Source organism: Aulostomus chinensis, chromosome 7, assembly GCF_037954235.1.
Source record: "Aulostomus chinensis isolate RoL2024-O1b breed Wild chromosome 7, RoL_Achi_v1.0, whole genome shotgun sequence".
Lineage (NCBI taxonomy): Eukaryota > Metazoa > Chordata > Actinopteri > Syngnathiformes > Aulostomidae > Aulostomus > Aulostomus chinensis.
This window is the reverse complement of record NC_141326.1, coordinates 12,772,501-12,792,112: the sequence shown is the minus strand read 5'-3', so window position 1 is coordinate 12,792,112 and position 19,612 is coordinate 12,772,501. Positions and strand designations below refer to the sequence as shown.

Here is a 19,612-nt window from a genome sequence, read left to right as displayed (position 1 = left end):
AAGGCTGAGCGACTCTGGGGACCACTCAGCACACAGTCGCTTGAACAAAGGTAGCTCATTCAATCCAGCATCATTTAACCTGCAGTGGCACTCATGCTGACAGGTGGAAACAGTCCCTCTTTGTTCACTTTCCCCATTTCTCCTGTTTACAACCCACTCTGTCCTTCTTTAGGCTGGGTTACGTCTTTCTATGTAATCTTTTCCTTTTTTGAATTAGTCCATATGACATGAAGTAGATGCTTTACTGATCTCAACAAGGCATCTCTTTGCAAGAATTGCAAATTTCAGTTCTCACCACCACATGTTAAGTTTACCCCGGTTCAACAACAATACATAGGCTCAACAGAAACTTTACTCTGAGTGCTGCATCAGTTCACAATGTCCAGTAGACACGTCCGTGTAACTGACTGCATATGAGTGTGTGAATGTGTGCCGGCTACAACTTGCAACATCAAAGGAGCTTCTGTCTTTTGAAGGTTGTTCAGGTATCAGCTCGACAAGATCTGTGAACCCCTCACCACACCAGAGGCTCATCCTCACAAAAGACAGGCAGATAGGAATGTCGTCCGTTTGTGTGTGTGTGTGCGTGTGTGCGTGCATGCTCGTGTCTGTGTTTGTTACCCCACTCAGACAGACTCGAGCTATGTGGATGAGTCACAGTTTGGTGGCTGGTGGATTATTATATTGATCCATGCAGCTGGGCAGACGTTGGGATGAGGTTTGAGAAAAGAGGTTGTGTGTGATGGAATGATTAAGCGAGGGGGAATTTACACTAGAATCTGAGAGAACGTGACGTTTCCTTTCAGTGCAATTGGAAGCCACAAAAGAGTGTTTTATGGTGGGGATAATCCATCACCTTTTTTGTGTGTGTGTGTGTGTGTGTGTGTGTGTGTGTGTGTGTGCCCACCTGTGTGTGTGTATGCACTTGCACGCATCTGTTCTTCTTCTGAGTCAGGATGAGTCATCCTTATTTGCTTGCCTGTCAGCCGGTCGAGCCCTCAAGGAATGTGGGAGAAATGAGCTGATTCATACGCTGTCACTTCCACATGATCCAACATTCCTGTATTCTCTTCTGACACACACACACACACACTTCTGTCACTGACACCCACTACAATCATGGTGTTACAAATCCTGGGTATGTTTACCATTCTCCCGGTGTGTTGGTGTTTCAACTACTTTGACATCGTCTCTATTGCTTGTACTACTGCAGGCTGACTTGGCTATGCTGAGTGAGGTGGAGAGGCTCTAAGAGCTTGAGGTTATGTCCCGTTCTTCTTGGCTAGAATACTTTCCTATTGGTTTCCTCTCGTTGAACATTTTGATATTTTTTCCTTTCTGTTGACCGACTTTTGATATGTTTATATCTCATCCTCCTACCCCCACTTCACCATCATTCTTCTCTTTATCCAGCTCTCCTTTGACCTCTTCTTTTTCTCCTCTTGTCCTTCTCTCATCCTCTTGTCCTCCCTCCTCTCCTAATTTTTTTCATGACTCCATGGTGCAGTAGCAGATGCCAGGGTCCAGTTCTCCTCTGCAGGCTCCCATGATACTTTCACTGTTTTCTTCCTGTCCACCTGCTGTTCAAGCCTTAGTGTAGTGACTCAGCATTCATTTTATTCGTGCCCCTAAACAAAGGCTAGTTCTGATTACATAAGTTTTATATATGAAAATGTATAATATGTATGTGCCATTTCTGAATGGTCTGGCTCTGTAGAATTACGTCAGCGTTTTTACTTTGGCATTTCACCAACTTGAGGTCAACACAGGCTCAGGATCTATCAGTGCACTCATTTGTTTTGACACTGAGCAAGAGAAAAAATAGACAGTCACATTTGATTAACAGGAATATTTTTCAGTATTTTTGCTTGGATGTATTTTTGTATGTCCTTATGTCTTTTATCACCTTGTGCCACTGCATGTTTTACTTCTGGATATTTATCTGGCCATGTTGCTGCAGTAGATTCTTTATACTCGTGTGTGGTTGTGTGTCAAGACAGTCTGACCAAGACTTTGTTGGAAGTTATTTTTTTCTGTGTGCATCCTTGGGTTATGATAAATGGTTCAGAAAAATAACTTAATGCATTTTTGTATGATACTTCACTGTAGTGAAATACAAAAAAAGGGTAATTATTGCAAAATATATGTCTCTAGCACAAACCGGTGAAAAGGAATGAGAAAATGGGCCAAAGGGGATTTAAAGATGAAGCAGTCTGTGTAGGAAAGAGCAAGGTCAGAGTAAGACATGGGGTCATAGATTTGGGCTTACACATAAACTGAGAGGTGATGGAAGATGTTTGATGCTGAAAATGTGGAGTTTATCATCTTTTATAAGTGTGGAGGTGTTCTTTTCACTACATTATTGTCAAGACGTTGACAATAATGTTCCTAACCCCTATTGATCCTTGGGGTCATGAACACACACAAAGATGTGAGTCACAGGTGAATAACAGAGTAGTAATAAGAGGCTCTGTTCAGCTGTTGGTTTCTGCAAGATTTAGTGAAGCTGCATGAGAATCTTTATATTTGTAATCCAATGAAGTAAAACATTTTTTAAATTTTGTTGTTGTTGAAATATGGAATTTTTGCAATAGTTGGAATAGTTCTCGTGTCCTATTAAAAAGCAGAAAATACTGGAAAGTCTCCCTTAAAAAAAAATCACATTTTTTTTGTGATGAAGAAAATAAGAATCAAAATTGGTTGTAAAAAGACTTTTTCTGTTCATGTATTAAGTCAAGGTTTGTGGCAGTGCATCCTTGTTATGGTCTTATGGCCTGAGGCCACTCTTGATCCTAAATAGGATCTATTAGTCCCACAAGAATGTCACCTCTCTAACCTAAATACGGATTCTGAGCCAAAGGCACTTAGCCTACCTGTGACCCCTTAGTTGGGCTAGCTTTGGTCTTTGGAAGGTTTGCTTTAATCCCTCCTTGCCTCTATCTTTCACTATTTGTTTTTGCTTTGTGAAGTGGAACGCCTCCTGCTTGATCAGCCCTTGACTTACCTACTTTGCTTATGACATGCCTAACTTATGAGTTGGACTCTAACAATCTAATTTGGCCCCATACTTGTGTACAAGAATGTCTTTAATATGTAGCATGTTTGAAGTATGTACAGTACACCACCATAAGAGTCTCTAATTCACTGTATGGGCTGCCTGCAGAAAGAGAAGGTCATAGTACTTGTTTGTGTGGATCTATGGAGGTAGATATCCTTCCAACCAACCTACATCTTTTAGTGACTTGGGACTGAGGGGTCATAAGTGCTTCTTTATGTAGTTTCTACCAACATTGACCAAGATAGCGGTTTTTTTGTTTAAACTCCAATTTAGTCGGCAGGGTGCCGAGAATGGGTCAAAGTCCAAGCATCTGCTAGTCATGTTGGCTGAGTAAAAGTAGGAACAGAGGTATGCTGAGCCTACAATTCAGCATTTAATTTAAATCTTTCTAATGTTGAAATGGTGGTATAAAAAACAAAAGGTTGATATGAAATTCCTTTTCAAGGATCCAAAAAAAAAATCTTCTGTTGACTTGACAGTTATTCAATAAAGTAAAATGATTTAGTGTCTCGAGTGATAAGGGTTTGTTTTTATTTTACACCACGTACATAAGACTTTTGCCATTTGACTTTCTGTACTGTATGTCCTGCAGTATATTGTAATTTTTTCTGTTTGATCAGGATTTGACAAAATGTTAGAAAAATTTTGATAGGCAAAGGAAAAGCAAGTGAGCAATTGTTTGGGTGTCCTCATTGAATGAGAACGAGGCAGCTGGTATGGGATTCTGCGCTTGTTTGCACATGGTTCTTAATTAGCTAAAATTATGAGACGCATTAATTATTCATGTGCTAGATGAATGGGTTGGAAGCCGCAGGTAGGAGAGGAGTGAGAGGTTAACCAGAGAGGAACATCTTTTTTAAGGAAAATAATGGAGCAAAGTGTTTGCTCAGCTCCTGCTCAGCCCGTATATACCTGCAGGCTTGGACCCTGACGTTCTCCTACATGCCTCGTGTCGTGTTGCCATGTAATCTCTTGGCTCTCTCTCCTCCTTGTCCGGCTCTACTGTTACACTGTGTGAAGCTCCTGTGACTATCCTGAGGCTTGTGTGTGTGTGTGTGTGTGTGTGTGTGTGTGTGTGTGTGTGTGTGTGTGTGTGTGTGTGTGTGTTAGTGAGCCCATTTTAATTTGTTCATGTGTGCTTTGTTTCTATTGTGTGCGCTGCAAACTAGAACTCGGCTCTCAAATACAAGCAGAGGAGGTGCAAGCTCAATAATTAATAGATTTTCTTAATTATGTTCTGTGAAAATCTGGGGCATCATTAGTTTAAGAGTTAATAATGATTTGCATCTGCTTATCTGGTTCACCTTTGACTTGACAAAGATGAGTCGTGTTTTATTTCCCTGCACTTTTAATAAGATTTCTGAAGAATGCAAGTATGGATTAACAACAACAACAACTCTCTACAGACTAAATGTGCACTTGCAGAGGGTAATATTTTGTAATATTCAATGAAAACTTTCTAAATCTTATGTCTTCTAGAAAGATCTGGTAGGAGGAAAGCACACACACATACAGCTTGTTGTGGATTCACCAGCCCATCTCTGGAATCAAGCACACTCTTGAGTTGGAAAGGGGGTTTGACCCGCCATCAGAGAGTCACTGCATTTTTAGTAGTTTTTAGCCATCACCTTTAAATGACACTGTATTCAACTTGTGGGGTTTAAATTAAAGGTCCCTGACTCTGTTTAGATTGCTCATCACTCTAGTTGTGGCATCTGTAATTACAGCTTTGAATCTACACATGGTTATATTGGTTCTTTCCTGAACTTCCACTCTCACTCTTTGATCCACTACTCTCTATTTATCCACTCATTTTTAGTCAACACTCATACATTTATGTCCCTCTCACCAGCATGCAACCTCCCTTCTCCTCTATTAGTGAGGTATTACTCAGTGTCCAGCTTTCTAGGGTCTGTGTTCGACCTTTGGCGACCTCTGTGAGGGAACTTTAACCTTGCGGCCGGTCTTAAGGTGCATTAAGAGACGGGCTGTGAATGACAGGGTGTGGTAGGGGTCAACCTTCACAGGTCACTGGGGATCAGGGACAAACAAGCCCACTCCCTGCTATTATGCCTCTCTCGTTCATGTCATTTCCATTTCTATTCCATCTTCTCTCCCTTACTTGACTCCTTTTCTCTGTTGAATCAGGCAGGTCTTTGTCTTGGTTATGAGTATTTATTCTTCACTTGCATTTCTTTCTCCTTTTCTGATTGTCTGTCTATATTTGTGCAAATGCACTCGTACTGTCAGGAAGTCCTGGCTGATTTAGCCATAGTGGTGCTTGTCAGAAATGCAGCTGAAACGTAACTGATATGACTGCTGCTTACAGTGCAGTCAGGGTGATTCATGTGGGTTTAATGAAAGAAAGCTGTCATTAATTGGCCTTCTTCCATAATGCCATGAGCAACTGTGATCTGATATCATGCTACCCAAAGTGCAAGTAGTTTTCCACACAAGACCAAAACACAGGAAAGCGTTGGTTACCCTGCAGGAGAGTTCTTCATAACATTTGTTGCATGTCTCACATTAGGGGAACACCCTCATCATGGCAGAAACTCTGAAAGCAGAAACTCTTATTGCTGTAATATAGCATATCAGCAGGCTGGAGACCCTCCCTTTCTACAAGAGCTTGAAGCAAGTGTTCTACTCTTTGTGAGTACCAGTCCCCGTGTAAATAGTTAGGTGCAAATTAATACAAAACCAGCCAAACTATGTGGAATATGTGGGGACTTGCATATTTTCAAAATTCTCACAAAAATTCTGCAAAAAAGTCCATGTTTTTCTACAACAAGTTTGAATTTTCATTGATGTAGGGTGATATTCTAGATATTGTAGAGGTGATATTAATTCCGTGTAAAGTCTGCTCTCTGGTTTTACGCAACATGTCATTGCCTTGTGCATACTTCCCTTTGAAAATGAAGAAATCAAACATTTACTAACAGGAAATAGCTGCAAAGTATTGTGTAAACCAGTTATCTGATCCTACGTGAAATGTGAGGGAAACTAGTTGTGCAAGTAGCCTCTATTTTATTACATGAGATTAAGTGCACTTTGCCTTTTTTGCATACATCATAGTGGTTAATTACATCAGTTTTATGATAGAACCACTACTTTGTATGGGTTATTGTTTAAAAAGCATCTATACACTTATTTTGACTGCAGGGATTTTTTCTTAAACAATTTACAAATGAAACATTCAGAACTAAAATATTCTCAGATCTGTCTGTGATGTAGAAGGCCTATTATCTCAGGAGGTTATTAGATATGATTCTGTAAGAAGGCAAGTAAACGAAGAATTGGAGGGGGCGAGGCGGGTGGGGTTGCTTTCTTTTTTTTTAAATAAATCACAATTTTATAGTGAAAAACAAATTCTCCCATTCCCTGCACCCCCCCCCCCCCAAATTCCAACAAAATCCCCCAAATTCTGTCACAGTTTTTCAGAAAAGCTGCCCTACAATCAAGCATTTTTACCACAACTATCAGAAAAAAAAACCCTCTGCAGAATCTTGAAGGGACTTGAGTACACAATGGTCCCAGTGACACAACTGTTGTCACCCAAGGGTGTATGTGGAGAGGGTCTGTGCTATGGCTTCATCCCACGCACTGCTTTATTAATCATATGTTTTGTTTTTCTTATCTTTGTCCTCTTGATTGTCATAACCTTCCTAACCCTTCCTGTCTTTATTCATATCTACTAAATAAATCAGTTGCTGTCATGTAGAATCTCATATCATACTGTGCAGTCTCATCTGTACAGGCATGAACTAATGTGCACAATCGAGCAAATATCCAAACCATCTAACAGATAGAAAGTTGTTTTGTTCTCCAGCTCACTTCAAGCACACACTGACTGGTTCATTCTCCAGAGTAAAAAAGAAAACAAGAAGGAATCAGAGATGACTGCTACAAACAACTTTGATGTTGGTGGTGAGCTACACTGATAAAAGAGACTTCATGTCCAAACCAGTCAGTCTACAAACTGCCAGCGCTTGGTAAATGATTGAGCCCAGCTGATGAGGATGCAGTATGGAAATCCCCTTAATTGTCATACATAGACAAACCAGACTGGACACACAAAACCGTGCAGGTTCAAGACTAAAACAGTTTTCACAAAGTCCTAGATATTCCTACCCATATTCTTTCTGTCAGAATGATTGAGCTTTGTGAGTGCATGGTATTCTTTTATAAATCTTAATCGTTTAGAAACTGTGCACACTTTTAATTTAATTTAATTTTTCTATTCTATTTCACCATTTCAGGCTTGGCTTGCATTGTTTGTATGTATGCTGATGAGTCTTTAACCAGGTGTTTTATTTTCTGTCTTTCTAAATGCCAGTTAAAGGGATATTTTCGAGGCATGAAAGAGGAGTTGTGCGAGTCAGTCGTCTCTAGTAAGGGTCTCACCTTCGGTATTTGTGGATCAGCCTGACCTGTGTGCGGAGAGCACTGGCAGCTATATTGCTCATTGCTACTGTACTGCTGAGGATGGGGTCTTCAGGAAAAAAAAATGTATTCACCCCCAGCACTGACCAGCTGATCTGAGGTGCAGAAATACTGGTACGTTTGACAGAGCCACAAGAAAAGGCTTAGTCTTTTTTTGATGTTGTTTTGTTTTTTGGTTCTGTTTTTGTATTGCACACAGTTGATGGATAAGATATGTTTACATTGTTGTTACAAAGGTAATATAGCACAAAATGCAGTGCAGTACTTGAAGCACTTGCACTGTAATACAGTTTCAGTAGGTTTGCCTCCACAAAATGGATTTTATATTGAAATTGATAAAAAACAATATCTAGGAGGTTACATTGCTGACATTGGACAAGCCAATGAATTTGATGTCACAAAAGTCAGGAGTGTAAGATTCATTGATCCTGTTTTGCTGTTCGTATAACCTGACGTGTTTATGTAGAATTATTGATTAATAACAGTTTACGATTCACTGGTGAATTGATACACTTAAATCTTATTGTGCTTCAACGACTGTGGGAGATTCTGTGTGCTCTTTATTGCCTCACTGAGGGCAATCTTTGTTTTCCGCTGATCAAGTTATCTGCTTCTCCAACTCCACCAGACATTTAGGTGTTATTGCACCATTTTTCTTTCCTTCCTTTCCCTCTAACCTCTTACTCCATCTCAGCCCTTCTATAATTCTTTGTTTTTCCCTGCATCACCTCCCTGCTCTAAAGTAGTAAAAGGTTAAACGGTCCTTTGTGCTGTGACCGAGCAGTGTGGCGGAAGGATACGCAGAAGTCCAGGAGGCTAAAACAACATATAACTCCACTAGTATTCATTGGGCATTGTTCTGAGAGCTAGCCAAATTATTGAAGCCTTTAGTTTGATAGCAGTAATGTGACTTTTGGATGAGACAGTAATTACATTGTAGCTTAGCATGAGTGCAGACTCAAAGAACAATATTTAAAGTTGTCATCTTTCCATATATGTTGGTATAAATTATTTTTGGCATTACCTTTGTCAGACAGACTAATCTGTGTAACGTTCTTGCAGTGACACCCTCCAAAGTTTATGTAATATGACGGAGAACTGGCTCAACCATAGTCTAGGGCTACTTCAGCTGGTTGAAACATGTTGCCTCTAATGTCATATGATCATGACACTGCTGACATTACTTTGATATAATTCTTTCATGAAGACGTAAGACAGACAATGCTGTGTGCATGTGTGTGCGTGCGTGTTGACAGAGACCCAACTATTAGCTTTGTTTAGTCTATGAGAAGGTATAGTATGTGTCTCCGTTCTTTCAATGCTGGACAGAACTGAGAAACAAAGTAACAACATCTGTAACTGAACACCTTTAACAGACTGAGCCGGACGTTTGACCTGACTGACGGTGTTCCTACAGTATGCCATAAAAAAGAGGATCAAGCTTTGTTGTTGTCTTTAAAAATATACTAGGAAAATTTAGAATTTTCACAACTTGTAAATTCTGTTACATATTTATTTTATTCTTTCTGTTACATACAATACTGAAGCTTAGCTTTGTTTTCCTTCTCCTTGCAATGAGTTATTTATACATCAGAAATGAAGACCAAACTTCATAAAAGTGTCCTTGATGATGATTAATCCTTGTAGTTTGACCTTCAAAGAGGAAAACTCTGTCATCAACTTAATCCGCTTAGCCTGCATTGGTTTTCTCTGACTCTTCTCATGGTGAAAACAGTCCTTGAAGCTGCAATACAGCCTGGGAGTGCGAGTTCAAATTTTTGTTTTGAGTACTATTCCAAAGTAACTTTATTAGTTTTCTACTGTACCTCCCAAAGAAATGCAAAACGGAAATAATTAGCCTCTGAAATATCTATGAATTGACATTGAATGCTCAAATTGTAGGAATACTGTATATATACATGGGAAAACAAATTGTAGTGGTTTTTGCCTCTTTCATTTTTTATTTTTTTTTAAACTTTGCAGGTGGCACTGTTTGCCCTTAGTCAGGCTACTGGTCCTGACAGTAGAAATCTGACTCTGGTACATGTAACTGAACCTCAGCACAATGAAGAACGCACACCAGCAAATGCTGAATATTGACATCATTCATCAGTGTGGTCGGCCTGCCCAGAGGTCATTTTGTGACTCCAGGATTTCCTGTCTCCAGAAATGCTGACAAATTGGGTCCTCCACAGATTATATGAACATTTTTCAAATGAACAATCGCACACTTCTAATATCATGCAACCCCCTTCTTTTTAACACCTTTCCTATTTGCGTCTTCTAGTGATCAAGTAATGTCTACATCTTTCAGAATTGACTGTCCATTAGTCTTCATATTTACTTATTCCTCCCTGACATAAATAGTCAGCGCTTCAAAGCTGCCATGGAGTGGTGTCAGTCAGCTCCCCGGCTACCTGTTCTGCTCAGTGCACCCTTATATTAGCGCTTATTCAATCCCAGCTACAGGTGTACTCCCAAAGGACAGCAGATGCTCCAGACACACCAAAAGACAACCTTCAAAAGACTGTGTGTCATCAGCATTATTTCCTGGACACTGAGGAATCAGCAGAGTACTCTGTCATCTGACACTGACTTTGAGAACGAGCAAGAGAGAGAGTGAGAGAGAGAGGGTGGGGGGGGGGGGGGATGGGCTGTAAAATACCCACTGTCATTTATACAGTACTCTCTCATTATATCCCTGAGTCATAGAGAAACCCCAGAGTTGAGCTCACTCACTATGTCATCTGTTTAGTGTTTGCATTTGTTTTTCTCTCATATTGTAAAGCTGTGAGGGACTTTTTTTTTCCTCTTGTACATTTGGTCCGGAATCAGCGGCTGATTTTCTTTTTTTTTCTTTTTTTTACTTGTCGTCTGGTCTGGTTCTCACTTTTCCTGTTAGGTAAACAAACATTTCTAAAAATAAAATGACAAAGTTATAGAGTCAAAGCCATTCATCTTTTGGGCAGAATGTCTGCGAGGAAAAGAAACATTGATATGGACACAGTTGCAGTCACTTACGATTGTTTTAGTAGCATTAATTATTAATTGCAAATAAACTGCAAAAAAATAGACAGGGTGATGAATGATTAAAGACCTTTGCATGGATTTTACCTTTGCTTTTCCCTTCACATTGAAGAGAGTAGAAACAACTGAGTCAAGTGTTAATAGAGTTGATAGTTGCCAGGATATAAAATACTTGTGTTTGGCCCGCAAAATTGTTCCTTTGTATCTCGAGCATTTTATGCAGCGTCAAAATCCTTCTTTTGGAAAAATTTTTGTCATGATGGTAAACATATAGTAAATAGTTTCACTGACATCAGAATTAGAACCTTTTTAGAATCATGTTGTATGTTTATATAATTGTGGACAGTTACTTAACTGAATGGAGTCGTTTGAATTTACGATGTGGGCGTTTGAGGCCACACGCAGCCATTTGTTGCAACGTTGACAAATGTGGATAATGTGTGAGTGATCCTACCTGACACCAAAGGTTTGCATGCATACATCAGCTATAGATGTTCATAGGTTTTACTCCATGGGTCACAGAGAAGTATGAACCCTACGAAAATGTTCACTTCAAAACTGTCTTCTTTTCAAAATAGAAGTAGAGCATTTTTTCCGTTTGCTTCTTGTTGGCCTCTCACAAGTTGAAGCGGAGCTGCACAGGGTTGTAAATATCCCACAGTCAGTCATACCTTTTCATTACGACCCTGAGTCAGACAGGAACTGTGAGGGTGAGCTCACCATTTTGCTCATGTGTGCACTTCTGAATGTGAATATTTTGACTGTGGGAACATCAAATAGTGGTTTATCTCATTCTTTTTTTATTTTGTTAACCTAGCTGAGTGTACTGAGAAACAACAATGAAAGTTATCATTTGGTGTATGTGCCATCATTGCTAAGAGAGGCCTGAGCGTGCACATGTTCAGGGATAACATTGAATTTGTGACTAATATCCTGTAGTCATTTATTTTAAAAGGTGGATGAGCTAATGCCACATGTCCTCAACCGGTTTGTCTTAAGGTGGCTAACAGCAGACATGCTGTAACATGTCACTGTTTTGAAGTTAGCAGTTGGCTGTGGAAGGGAATCTCTTCTTCTTCAATGTCTGACAGTGACTGAGATAGATCGGAAGGAGAGAGACAGAGGGAGAGGGCCATGGGCTATAAAAGGTTGTGTGTGTGTGTGTGTGTGTAATGGATTTGCTCTAACATCAAAGATATCTCTAGCAGGACTCTGCGAAAAGCCTTGCATTAGGACTGGGAGACACTCCACTTTATCATCGGCTCTTCCTGTCGTATCCTTGGAACGTGTGTTATGTACACTGTTACAAATTAGAAGTCAACATCCCCCCTGACCTCTTGCATGACTCACAACACACACTGGTTTCTATCTCAGCCTTACTCTAGGGTAGTGAAAGCAGTAACAGTGATACTCTTTTTGAGTTTAAGAAAATTGAACCTGTTTACACACACAAATGGCAAACACTGAATAATCTTGCTGATTCAGTGCATTATGCTGGAAAAGCTCAATTTAAATGTGTACGCTACAAAAACATTCTTTAAGCAGTTTAAGTCCAGTGAAAAGCCTTAAAATGGTAGCAGTGTACTTGATGAAAGTTTAGGTTCATAAAAAAAAAAACTGAGGTAATCCAATCATTTCCAACAGGTGTCCTAACATTTGATGACCTAATACTTGTATAGAAGCAGAGTTCAAACAGTGTGACCAAACCCACTGAAGCATGATTCTGACAATATGTCATTGCATATACCTATATGCATCATCACGGCCAGTGTATGTTGGTTGCTCTTTCAGAGAAACTGTGAAAAGGGTGCAGCGGTGATGTTCAGGTTAGAAAAGGGAGCTTGTAGCCAGAAGGTTGTTGGCTCCATCCACAGACAGGTAGGGAAGAGAAGAAACGGTGCTCACCGCGCCTCCATCACCACTACCAAAATGCCTTTAACTGCATCTGAGTGGCAGCGGCTCGTAGTTGTACTGAGCAGCTGCCATATATCCTCCCAGGAAGAGGTCTAGCAGGCCAAGTTCCTGCAAGCTGCCCCCTCACAGCAGCTTTTTAGACATTTCATAGCTAAAACGTGCTTTATGTTGCTTAATTGACCCAATTAATTACAGCACCGTTCTATATTGTGTGTAACTGCCATTCCTGTCAGTCAGCACGCACAACACTCAGGGTACTGGTCCATCCAAATGTAACAATGCCATGATTCATGTTTTTTGTGAGCCTGTTTTCCCTGTAATAGTATCTGGAATGACTGCTATGAAAGTGTCTGCAAAGTCATCAGCCTTAGCTGGCCAAAGAAGATGTGCCATAGGTTTGACAGGTTGTGTGGTAGCAGAAAGTCACTGATAAGAAGGGTGGACATGGAAAAAGTGTCTTACATTTCATATTTCTATTGTGTACTACATTTTTGGGGTTCTCTTCCAGAACAGTGTGAAAAGCAGAACGTCACTCTGCCCAGCCAAGCAGGGACAGAAAAAGACAGTGTTCCACTACCATCAAAGGAAGATAAGACTGAGAAAGGTAAGTGTGTATTCTGTGTTCACTATTTTTTTTTTTTAAACTTTGCATACTGTAAGGTTCGGCTGTTTCACATCGTTCGTAGGTCAGACTTTGATCGCACTGAACTAGAATCGCTCAATTTTGTGTAATTGAGGCGCAAATCAAAGTGAGGATAATTGTGCTGGATCAAGAAGACTTTACTTAGGTTGTGTTTCAGAGATTTAAACAGATGTTTTGGACAGTTTAGCTGTTGAAGCTAATCACATATTTCCTGCCTTTTCTGGCTTCTGGGGTAAACAATATGTATTACAGGGTTGGAAAAACATCACCTACTGTATCTGTGAGCACCTGAAATGCAATATTACACTTTTTGGATGGGGTAATTCTTTAATTTGAATATTCCAGCGTATGATGCCGTTTGTACATGGTTGATAGCATCTGCATAATAGATGGAAAGATTAAAAGAAAAATCAGCTTGTCAACCCACAATGCAAAGTAACTCAGACAATGAATGTCTTCCTCTCCTTGCATTATTAAACATAAGATCTGTGTGATTGTATGCATGAGTGTGCTTGCACACAAACACGGACACTACACCATATAAGCGGGTCTTTGTGTTCACAGCTTGCCTAAGCAGGCAGATTCTGCCCCCTGAGTAAATATGGTGAGCCACTGATAACATTCATTTGTGTAAAACAAGGACACATTGACACACCAGACACACATACACACACAAAGGCAAATCTGTAGGGGTATGCCTGTAAAGGAATGATAACTTGTTTTGTCACTCCAACATTTAGCACATACAATATCATCATAGGCTTCTCCCCTGGTTTTGTGAATGAATTGGGCTCAGACACTAGAAGGCTGCATAATGAGAGTGCATATAACAAGGTGGACTATTTTCAATGCCCTAAATGATAGTTTCTGCATTGTCAGGCCTTGAAAGATGAAAACAAAGCTTTCAAGATACTTGTTTGAGAGCCAGAAATCACTGGCTTTAGTCCAGGAGGAGGATTTGCAGTGTTCTTCTTTATCCACAGCCTCAGCTAAAAGTGTTCTGACTCGAGTGTTGCATCTGGCTCAGCGGTATCTTTTGGACTCAATGGGTCGACAGAAAGTTGAAGAGAAGAGTACTCAAGCACAACTCAGGGCCAAACCACGTAGTCCTGCTCCTGGACGAGTTTTCAGGAGTCGCACCTCTGCTTCACTAACACAAGCTCAGGTAAAACTTTACGAAACCTTCATACATCACAAATATGTTCTCTGCATGCTGATTTTTGTAACAGTAAGATGATATTCTGTAAGCTTTTTTCTACACTTACCCCAGCAAGTTTTACAGTACATGATGAAACAGTTTGCATTTCTTTGACCTTGTCTGGTGCTTTTGGACAGTCATCTGATCTACTGATAAATGTGACACACATCCAATTACCTGTGATAAGACTTAAACAATACTTGAAATAACCTGCATGTGTTTTTGGGCCTGAGCCTTCATCCTCCATTTCACTTGTGCATTTTGTTTTGTGGTGTGAAAGTAACTCTATACGTTAATAATCTGGCTGCTTCGTACATGTGGTTAAGGCCCAAATGAAAACATGCAATTCCATGCGCCCTTTTCCTGTTGAAGCATTCATCGTGCATATACAGTCTGTGCCACATGTGAGCCAAAAATCAGAATGAGGTAGTTGAGTGTGTGTAATACCTAGTTGATGCTTGATGATCTCACACTGTGACACAGATGGGACATCTGCCTCAGTAGCCATGTTAAAGATGCCAGTTATCTGGTTTGTGCTCAGATGGACATCTATGTACACGTCTCCCCTTTTAGATCCGATCTAGGAGGCGGAGCCAGCAGAGAGGTCGACCAGCCCAGCAACTGATACCGGGGAACAGTGCTGATGTAACCACTGAGCCCAGTACTGCAACAAGTACAAGTGGTTGTGGCAAACTTGACAGGTGAGGTTAAAGGTTAAACATCATCAGCCCACTCTTGTGTACTGGTGTGATTGTGTTTTAAATTAGTATAACAAATGTGCACACACACCCATAACCGTCCTGATTTTACCTAGCTTATTCAATAAACTTCCATCTTTCAGGCAATTAGTTCTTAGCATATTAGGGATTTCCACATACGTACTTTGACACGTGTGTGTGCATGCAATGGAGCTTGCACACACACACACACACACACGTGTCCAAGTAAAACGATGAACAATATAAGGCGCAGCACAAACGCATATATTTAAACGCCTGTACCCATATCTGCTCAGGGTTCCAAAGGTTATGAAAACCTGGAAAAGTCACGCAATTTAAGAATAGCATTTTCCAGGCCTGGGAAACTTTGGCGAAAAATACATCAGCCAGAATTTTTTTGAAAAGTCATGGAAACCATCTTCACTATTATAATTCATTGATATTAGTTAAGTTTTATTTTTGGTAAATTTTTGTATTTGTCAGATTATGTTTCACACATAAAGAAATGTTTTTCAGAGAATGTTTAGTCACTAAAATTTTCCTGAAAGACATGGGGGGATGGAAAAGTTATGGCATTGCATTGGTTTAAAGTGTGTAAATCTGGATATCTAACACCTTTTATTTAGAAGTGTCTTTACTGCATGTGTCTGAAGCAGTGAGCTGCTCTACTGTTGCCCCTCTGCCTTACATGCTGTTTGTCACCCTCTGTTTGCACCCTCTCTGCTTACCTCATGTACAACCAGGTACTTGACTGACCTGGAAATGTTTGCAATCCCTGATGTAGAGGAGCTTTACATCTTTTGTTGAAGTTTTATTCTCGTTGAAAGTTCTCTACCATATATAGTCTGCAGGTATTGTTCCTTGGTTATAAACCAACTGGTCTTCCGACAGCACTTAGAATTTCACAAGAGTCTTCTAATCCTCTCATTGCCATGTTGTTTTTTTCTCTGACGGACACACTGTTCAGAACAAAAGACTGTCAGTCGTGTTTGTGTGTGTGTGTGTGTGTACGTGTTTGTGTACACGTGTGTCTGTCTGTGTGTGTCTGTGTATGTGCGCATGTTTCACCATACTTATCATTCCTCACAGCTTAAGTCTTCATGTCAAGTGGTTTAGGTTGTTTTAACCAGGGCTGCAGGTCACCAGAGGTCACCAAGTGGATTATTGTAATTGGGTGGTAAATTTACTGGTTAACGAAGGAACTGGATCATAATGGTCTTTAGCAGGTGTTGAAAACTCATGTAACCTCAACAAGAGTAAAAGCAAAGACGATGAGAAGACCAAGAGTGGAACATGACAGAGAGGGAGAGAGAAAGTATAGCCCAGGATTCCTCCTGCTCAGGACTTAGATACCAATATAAAGTCAGCAGGTCAGTTCATTGGACTTGAAGCTATTTCACACTAGCACAACGTGAAAAACATTTTTGTAGATGGTATGGGGTGGGTGGGGAATCCCTGTAGATCTCACTGCAAAATTTAGCATAAATTAAACATGATCCAGATTCTCTTTGTTCTCATTTTCAATCATTCAGTGTGTGGTTATGCAACATCACTGGCACCATTTTTACATTATATTTTTCTCTGAAGGTTTCGCTAAAATCCTGTCCTCACTTGTCCTGCTGTGACGCGTAAGGACACATCATAAATACAGCAGGAAAAGGCAGGTAGAGCAGATATGGAATAGTTGCCATGGTTGTTAAAGTTTTACTTATCTCGGGAGTATGCTGCCCTGATGAGCTCGCTGTGACTCGGCTGCTGTTACTAGATGAAGAAGTATTTGATGCTCATATCTGCCTACCGTATCATTCATTACTAGAACTAACATGGCTACCTCTGTGACTTGGATTGTACTAAATGGTCCTACTTAGCCAAGGGGTCAAAACTCAGTTGGCCTCACTTTGCCACAGGGGTCAAACTATTTGAATACCACAGTCACTTGACATTATACCACAATCATGTGACATATCTCTCGTCTAAGCATGCTGGCTATCTCAAGTTTTTCCGTCTATGTGGAATTCTGTTCAAATTATTGTCAGACACGTTGAATTTGTTAAGAAACTGGTAGACAAAACACAGGCCGCCGTGCAGGAGCAGACTGTTCAAACAATAAGAGGAATGCTGTGTGTTCTTTTGTGCTGTTTCTCTATCTCTCTCAGATTTAACCCTGTTTGCTTGCTGCAGCATGTTTACAGTCACTGTACACAGCTGACACTATTTTTGGTGAGAAACCCAAATCTGTTGTGGGATCTTCTTTATGACCTTCCTTTTTGGTCCCAGCATTAGCTTCATATCAGGAAAAACTACATCTTTTTCATTTTGCAGACTCAAATATTAGAGTATATCATTATTCATTGCATACATGTTCATCCCTGATTACTAATCCTACAGTATGTTTTTCTGCATGTGCGCATCAGAATCTGTCTATTTTGGGTCAGCTTTGTTATTCTCTTCACAGTAATTATCTGACTGAATACCTAAAGTTTTTTTGGGGAATTTGTTAAGGTCAAAAAATGCTAGCTCCTCATATTCTCACTTGAAATCAATAGGAGATAACTGCCCAAATGTTGGGGTGTCCACCTCAAAGAAGCAAGGAAATGCAAACCTCCTTCACATGAGCCAGTACGTGAAGACCTCAAGATTTTCTCTTGAGGTGCAAAGTGGTGTCATACAGTTGGACTCACGCTAGCTTGTTAGCATCCTAAAAATTGTTCCTTCAACATATTTTTAAAAAATTTAAAAAACAAAAGATAAAGACAATTTGCCCAATCTATCATTCAGATGCTGAACTCACTACTGCATTGTTCTAAATGGACTGAAACTGGAAAACCTTATGTTCTTGCCGGCTGATTAGGACAGAACAAATATGTGACAGATATTTGTTTAGATAGATTAATTAGTGACAAGGTTGTGCTCTGGTCAGAGGGCCCCCATTCTCCTTTATTGTATCCAAATGAAACACAATGATTGTTTCTTGTTATGAGCAGCCTTCTTATTACAGGTTTCCTCAAGTTTGAGCAAAAGAGAATCCTATAGCCCCTGTATAATTCTTCATATGAATATGTATAATTTATTGATGTCTTGAAACATTTTTCAACTGCCAATTTATCAGGTAATCGTTTACTTTTCAACCATTTAAAAAGTTGATTATCTTTTTGAGCTTTGGGAATTTTTTTGTTTCCAGATCAGAGCAAACTTTCAAGAGAAGCAGTACAGGGCCTGTTGGCAAGGTGGCCAGTCGTCGTAGCAACCACAGCTTCATCCAGCCTACCAGCGTTAAGTCCTTCCGGCTTCTACGAAACTACAAGAAGCCACCCAACCAGATTCCTCCCTCGAGCTCTGTCCTCCCCTCATCCCTCCATTCCTCCACCCTTCCTCCATCCACCTCTATTCCATGCACTAGCCCACCATCATCTAGTGTTCCTCAGAGAGGGGAGCAAGACACACCCAGGACAGCACTCATCAGGTAAGAACCACAGGATTTAGCTTCATTCAACATTGTGAAATAGCTACTTTCTTACTAGTAATGACATCACACGCAGCAGGACACCCCCTCCTTCAGTCAGGAGACCACCCACTCATCCCACAGGTTCTGAGGCAACAATAGAAGATTTCTTAAGAGTGGTCACAGTCTTCTATATCACCGCCGCATTGCCCAGGGACATTAAATTAGAAACTAATTGTGTATTTTCATTTGATTCTCCACCTGCCTGGAATAAATTAATTAATCCCTGATCATATTTCTCCTGATCACATCACTGAGCCTTGAGCTCCTAATGATGAGGTGAAGCCCCCAAAGATATTAAAAACTGAACACGTTGCTCAACATTGTAATCCATCAGAAGCATAAACGCCCAGTTTCCTGTACAGTGAAAAAGCTCAACCCACATTACAGTGAATGTAATTTGACCCCATCTGTGTTTGCTTTTACCTGAGTCGTGACTGAAGGCTTAACCCGAAATAGACTCAACTGTGCCGTTGTCGTCTTGATGAATGGAGGGATTTGAGTTGAACAATCTCAGCACCGAAAGCAGAGTTAGCCAAGGCAGTTTATGATTGCTCAGGGAGGGAAAAACCTTCCTCTAATAGCTTATTTACTCAAGTCTTACACAGAAAAGCAAGTTCAACATTTTTTTGTTCAGATTAAATCGCTTAATAAACAAAAATCTCTCTGTTGGGACTTGTGACTGCGATGAAATGTTTAGTCACTTTTGAAAGAGTGGTTGTTTTCTTTTAAATTTGAGAAGGAATACGCAGATCTACAGTGCCCCAACAGATACTGCAGTCCTGCTAATTAGCCACATCATTGTGTGTTTGTACATTAGTGTGCAGGGGGGTAAAAGAAAGCTGTGGTCAAGCTCCAAGTATTTGCGATAAACAGGACAAACCACATCATACACTGAGTATATCAGGTTTCCGCACAGGCAAACAAGCAAATTGTAAGTATGTTAATCTGCTTTGAAGCTCTGCTCGTGGTAAGTGAGCTTATTTTACAGACGGTGACGGCCCACATCCAATATCAATCAAAGTGCTGCCTCGGGAACATTTTTCCCTTTCAACTCTTTGAGAGACAATGAAGTTCAGCACTAAGTTACTTGTGTCACATCTGTCAG

General features: G+C 40.3%; 1 protein-coding gene across 2 annotated transcripts in view; it reads left to right on the top strand.

The window, feature by feature from the left end:
- Nucleotides 1–19,612, top strand: part of LOC147258578 (uncharacterized) — a 45,330-nt gene that overhangs the window by 15,078 nt on the left and 10,640 nt on the right. For both annotated transcript variants that reach the window (XM_086207729.1, XM_086207728.1), the window contains exons 11-14: nt 12,951–13,046; nt 14,069–14,250; nt 14,857–14,984; nt 18,184–18,465. In XM_086207729.1, the coding sequence (XP_086063855.1) occupies nt 12,951–13,046; nt 14,069–14,250; nt 14,857–14,984; nt 18,184–18,465 (688 nt within the window). The remainder of the gene's footprint in view (nt 1–12,950; nt 13,047–14,068; nt 14,251–14,856; nt 14,985–18,183; nt 18,466–19,612) is intronic.